The sequence below is a fragment of the Sardina pilchardus genome, chromosome 17 (genome assembly GCF_963854185.1).
Source record: "Sardina pilchardus chromosome 17, fSarPil1.1, whole genome shotgun sequence".
NCBI lineage: Eukaryota > Metazoa > Chordata > Actinopteri > Clupeiformes > Clupeidae > Sardina > Sardina pilchardus.
Window position 1 is genome coordinate 4,271,034 of NC_085010.1, and position 6,549 is coordinate 4,277,582.

The 6,549-nt window shown below is 43.0% G+C and overlaps 1 protein-coding gene across 1 annotated transcript in view; it reads right to left on the minus strand.

The window, feature by feature from the left end:
- Nucleotides 1–21: 21 nt before the first annotated feature.
- The window catches only part of rhoq (ras homolog family member Q), a 10,330-nt gene continuing 3,802 nt past the window's right edge, over nucleotides 22–6,549 (minus strand). Inside the window, exons 3-5 of the mRNA XM_062517815.1 lie at nucleotides 2,366–2,530; nucleotides 1,192–1,287; nucleotides 22–314 (exon numbers count right to left, since the gene is read on the minus strand). Of these exons, the coding sequence (XP_062373799.1) occupies nucleotides 159–314; nucleotides 1,192–1,287; nucleotides 2,366–2,530 (417 nt within the window). The 3' untranslated portion in view covers nucleotides 22–158. The remainder of the gene's footprint in view (nucleotides 315–1,191; nucleotides 1,288–2,365; nucleotides 2,531–6,549) is intronic.

A 6,549-nucleotide genomic window follows, 5' to 3' on the forward strand; every position in this document is an offset into this window, starting at 1 on the left:
CCCAAGTCATCTTCTGGTTGCAATATCATGCTGCTGTTCTTTTTTTGAAAAGTCTTTGTTTTGTCTCTCTTTAGCTTATTTAGCACACAGTCCCGTTGGTCAGTCGGTCATGCCTGTAGGGGATGTAGTCCTGTCCGGCTGGCGACCGGGCGCTGCGCTCATGTGATGAGGCAGCAGTTGATGCAGCGGGGCCCCAGGCGTCTCTTCAGGGCTCCCTTCTTCGGGGCCAAGATGGCGATGATGGCCTCGTCAAACACCGTCTTCAGACCCTTCTGTGTGAGAGCCGAACACTCCACGTAACAGCAGGCTCCAATCTGTAGTCACACACACACACACACACACACCCTTCACACTTACTGCTGTGAAATGCTTTTTTTTTTTATTCACTTGGTGTTAAGAATCTCTTATCACTGGAAATTGGGTACACAGCAATGCCAAGTTAATACTGGTGCAAATTGCATGAGGTGACCTAATTTTACTACATATTAATGCACCTTGTGAAATTATATTTGCATATTGCATTTGGGTGATAGTTGCAATAAATTATAGTGTTTCTAAATGGGAAAGGGAACATAGGAAGGTATGCTCTTGTGTGGTAGTGAGCATTCGGATGCATTCATTATCTCTCAGATTGGAATGGATGCCTCAGAGTGCTAGAGAGGTTCAGTCAATGAGTCTGGCACCCGCAGACATGACATTGACAACACACAGGTCAAAGAGGGCTGCTTCATTCCTGTTATACATTCTGAAAATATACCCATAATTTCTTTCCCTTCATGGGACATATGTGAAAAAAGAAAACAGATTAAGATTTCAGTAGTTTTATGATTTTCCAGTGCATTTGTAAATGAGTATAGTCCACGATAAACCATGTGTACTGTATACAGTATGTATATGGACAAGACCCCTATGAAATATACGAAAGGTTACATTTCTTAAAGAAGAACTGTTCATGACTTGTTTAAGACACCTGTTTCTACTCAGCAGGACTTCCAAACCAGATCAGAACTAGTTTTAGATGTTCATCACTCATCACTGCTGCTATGAAATGCCAGGTAAGGATGTGGGTGTCTTACTGTCATTTTGACTCTTGAAATGGCCTCATCAGATATGTGTAAGGCATGCATATCTACAGGGCCTTTGAGAATTGGAATAGGGCTTTTCTTTAAAATGGTTGGTCTCTGCCCTCACCTCCTTGGCCAGTTTTTGTCCCTGTTCTGTTGGAATGGGCTTCTCCTTCACATCGTTCAACTTGGCGATGGTCTTTGGGTCATCACGCAGGTCAATCTGAAAATGTCAATAAATAATATCAACAACGCTCTCTCGAAAATATAACACCAAAGGCAGACTGGGTGCGTGCTGTATCCATAAACTTGACATTCTGGTGAAACCTTGTGTCTGGCTCCTGGAAAATAACAGTCTTCAATCACCCTGCTGGCTGCCTCGACAGAAAATGTGTGTATGCGGGTGTAACCTTACCAGGGTATCCCTCCGGAAAAGTTGCTCCTACTGTATTTCCCCACATCTCAACACATTAGCTAGATCATTTCTGTAAAAAGTCGTTTAAAAGGGCAACTGGATTTTCCAATTCCCAGAAGGGCAGCAGAAAGCCAGAGCAGCTGTGCGGTAAAGTGAGGCCAGCTGACTAGCGACTACCTGTGCATGAAATTGAACTCCGTCTGTAGCCAGAGATCTCCATCTGATTACAGCTCATCTCAGCGTGATAATGCTAATTTCCAGGACAAGTAGAGGAGAGGAGCGAGGGGATGAAACAGGGAAAGGTGCTGCACAGGTAGATACAGAACAGCGGGCAGGGGACTCTTTCATCGATCAGCTAAGCATTTGTATTCCACACACTCTTGGTCGTGATTAAGACAGCGGCTCAGACACAGCAGTAAACATGCCCTGACAGACGTCCAGGGGCATGACAAACACTCTCAGGAGAAGCTGCCTGGATATGGGTTATGGCATGCGATTCAGGAGCACAGCTCCTCAGGCATGGAATTAATTTGACCCAAACATAATGATTTTTTTCTTTTTTTATTGAAGTTCTCAATGGTAAACTTCGATTTCAAGTGTCAAGTTTGGTGTCATTTCTCCTAGCACTTAATAAGACCTCATTGTTGGCTGGAAATAAATAAGAGCAGTGCTGTTCGAGGCAGAGAGGCACATTAGGGCAGGAAACGGATGGGAAGGTGGGCATGAGGCAACTACATGTAAGAGAGAACATCTAATTACGATGGGATGATAAATTCTAAACCCATACGTGCTGATTTCAGATACAGTAGATGTGGATGGTGATGAGAAGGAAATGGCTGAGAGGATAGAGACTGCACTGAGATGCTGACGGGAGAGAGGTACTCACCTGGGTTCCGATGAGCAGGTAGGGCACATTAGGGGCATACTCCTGCAACTCAGGCACCCACTCCTCCCTTACGTTCTGAAAGCTGGCAGGGTTCACCACAGAGAAGCAGATGAGGAAGACGTCAGTCATGGGGTAGGACAGCGGCCGCAGCCTGTCATAGTCTTCCTGAAGCAGGAAAAGTGTGACTTAGTTCATGTCAAACATTACAGCAGAGGTGAGTATGGCAGCATTATCACATGTACAGTATATTGTCATCAAGAGACATGAGCGGAGAAGCTACACAAATTTGCCATGTTGCTGTTTCCAATAACAAAATTCAAGTGACTATTTCTGAGCGTCTGATGTGTGTGGGAGCGTTTGTTGTGTATTCTCAGTCGGCTTTTCATGTGAACAGCCACTGTTCACTGCTTTTGACAGTGTGCTTAGTGCTGAGATCTGAGCCTTTGTACCAGATAAGCCTGGATTTACACAAGCCATGTGAGTGATATTTCTGGGGCTGTGTGTGAGTGTGTGTGCATGCTTGCTTGTGTGTGCATATGTCTGTCTGTCCGCTTGTTAAGGTACCAGCTACCCTACTTCCTGCTGTAAAAGGAAGGTGAACTGCCTGAGATGTTGCTAACTACTTGATTTCAGATTTTGTTCCTGTCAACATCGCTTCCTTGTCGGTGTCACTTCATGATATGTGGTCAGATGTCCCAAACCATCTCAGGAAGTGGTTTGAGCAGTGACCAGTTTAATGCGATTTATACTTTGCACTGTTCACTTGTGATCCCAACACTCAAGGTGCATCAAAGCCAAGTGTCAACAGGGTTTAAGACTGGGTAAACAACTTCCATGGCATCAGGCCTGGTAAGCAGTTTGAGAATAGCATAGTTTCTTTTTTTTAAAAAAATAATAAAAACAACAACATCAGTAGGCCTAATCTTAAAATATAAACTGCCACGCCAGTTTAAACTCTTATCAACTAAAACAGCAGTCTGAAACTATGCACTACAACAGTAACCTGAAACTACATGCTGTAACAGCTGTCTAAAACGAGCTCATCAACAACAGCTGCAAATTAAATCTCTTAATATTACTCTTGCAATCTGACTCACACTATGACAGCAACAGTCTGACACCGAGTAACCTTCGGTGTAAGGGTAACTACACACTCAGGCAACAAACTGAAACTATACAGTATAATGTCAATAAGAAACTACGAACTGCAGCACCAGTCTGACGTGTAAGTCTAAGATTTCATAAATTATATTCCCAACAGTGTGAAAAGAAATCTATACTCTACAGAGCCACTTTAAAACTGCTGCATTGTGTGAATGGATAAATACATGAGTATGACTTATATGTATGGGCTTGTGTGTGTGTGTGTGTGTGTGTGTGTGTGTGTGTGTATGTATGTGTGTTTTAATGTCGGTGGCCACTGATGTTATAAATATATCCCCCTGCCTGTTAAAACATTCTGCCGAGCGAGAGGGATATTATTTACACCCTCTCTCTGCCAAACTGAAATTGGAATACGGCAACAGATCACCCACCCACATCTCCGGCCATCTCTCGATCTATCTCATGGGCGAGCTGGTGATATACAGCGCTTGTGTGCTGCTGTACCCGGGATAACAAACAGGCGCAGTCTTGTGCAGTAGGATGGTTTGAGTATGGAAGTCTGGTACTGGTATATTAGATGGGTTGCATCATTGTTTCACTCCCTTGAAAACCTCCTGCCTCATATGATGCCTAGTCTGGTCTCACCACACCCAGAAGAGGGCCTGACATCGCTCCAGTGGGAAGTTTCCAATCTTAGCATCGTAATAGGTGTAGACTTTGCATAAACTTTGAAATAATTGCTCCATCCTAAGCAATTCAATTCATCAGGAATTCATTACTTCCAACTTCATCTCTAAATTTGCAAACTGATGAACTGCACTGGCAATAAGGCAACAACATATAGCCTATACCTGTGCTGTATAAATGTAAACATTTGTCCAGCAGCAATTCATTGATGTCTGACCATTTTATTGCTCTCTAATAGTTCTACCACGGCCACTTTCGATATCAGAACAAACTGAAACATTATTCCCTCTGGTCGCTGATCGGCCCGCCATCCTGGTGGCTGAGGGAAACATAAGTACATTGAGGGCAGCCAGACTAGTATCTAGTGAAAAATGAAAAATGTGTGTGTCCTCTCTTTAAAATTGTGTGTATACTGTATTTGAGTGTGTGTCTCTGTGTGTGTGTGTGTGTGTGTAGTAATGGTGGTGGTGGTGGTAAGGGAGTTGCTTCATCACATTGTGTTCCATTAAAACTGAGTTTCCCCCCTGAGAAATACTGCCCTATTGTCAAGGTACCCCATACCATGAACTGTCACTACTCATCCACTCAGATACATAACCAAAGGCAACCCTCAAAATCTCCTTTAAAACACCCATGTCCAATATTACCTTGACCTGTGTTTGTTTATGTGTGTGTCTGTGTGTATTAGTGTGTGTATTTGTGAGAGAGAGCAAGCGGGAGAGAGAGAGAGAGTGTGAAAGAGATAGACAGACAGAGTGAAAGAGAGATTGAGTGAGGGCTCCTCGGTGCTTTAAAAGCTGAGGGGAAATGGCCTGGAACAAACAGGCACCAGTCTAATGCAGTGGACCTGGGAGCACAGCGCCCCTCCTTCTCTTCCTGCTGGATGAGTGGAGCTGGAGAATTAAGAGCTGCCCTCTCCTCTCCTCTCCTCTCCTCTCCTCTCCTGGCTCCCCTGCTGTTCTCTGCTGCTGCTCTCTCTCTCTCTCTCTCCAGCCCCACGCCTGAGTGTCCACACAGGCAGCCCAGTACCCAGTGGTCCACTACACCCACATGCACAATACCATCAATTGTTCACACCAGCCATGTGGTTGCATGTGCTTGTATGTGCATGGCATGTATGCACTAAAACACACACACACACACACACACACACACACACACACACAAAAACACACTGGAGCAGCACATTATGCTCAGAGTTTGTTATTTAATCTGTTCTGGACATCTCAGGAACATCTCGTTTATTTGCAGAAATGATTGAAAACGAATGTGTATAAAGCATGTTGTATCCATAACAATAACTGTATATGACACTGACCCATACAGTCGCAAGGTTGGTAACATCTTTTAAAAATAATCAATACATTGATGTGGAAGAGGGTCAAAAAGCTGGCTGATGTCTCTATCACGGTAGTGGAGGAATATAGAATAGACTAGAGAGGAACATGGAGCATGCCAGAGAGATGCTGCCAAGTCAGGCACTGCTGCCATTGATCTGATATAGCAGCACTGGTTTCTGCAGATGCTGTTCCAGTGAAGAACCTGCACAAGCCAAAATCACTGCTACTGCAAATAACTGGCATGCAATGACTATCGCATATGAAGTCTTGTCTTTTTAGTTGTTTGTTGACTGACAGATTAATAGTATTTCACTTAGTAAACAGTAGCAATGACCAATTAATTAATAGTATTGATAGTATTTCACTCCAGGTGTGTCAGGTATGTCAGGTACCATTGACAGGTACTCTACAGCCTCTGTCAGAAAGGGCTATAAAACAAACGATTACATCAAACTTTATTTCCTCTTTGTTTCAGTGACATTACCAAAACCAAATTAAATTGATTTTAACATCGAAATGTGGTAGGCCTATTACATATATATTACCTACTGTATATAACACAGATCCAGACGTTATGTATTTTTAAGGATTATGTAAAAGAGACTGTAAAATACCATCTGGTGCATTTATGCATATAAAGCTGGAAATGCAGATGAGTTTTGTCAGTCCTATCTATTTGTCCTTGATGCAAACACATGCCACATATGGATGTAAATCCAGGTGCCTCAGAACAAAACTGCAAGTCACAGTGTAGTTAATCATAATGTAGAATCAATGTAGAGACACAATATCAAACACAACTTCATAGGTGTAGATGTATTTTTTCAAGTGAGCCAAGATTGTAATTTGTTTACATTTATTTTGCAAGAGGACCAATGTGTTGCAGCAATATAGAATAAGATAGTCCTGTACAAAGATACTGATGAGTAGGTTACATATTCTAGGTTCCCCTACTTGACTGGTATTAAGGCTGTGCCCCTTTCTCTTTATAAACACATATGTTCCTGTCCATGTGTGTGTATATGGTGTGTTGGGGTGCATGCCTGTGCCTGT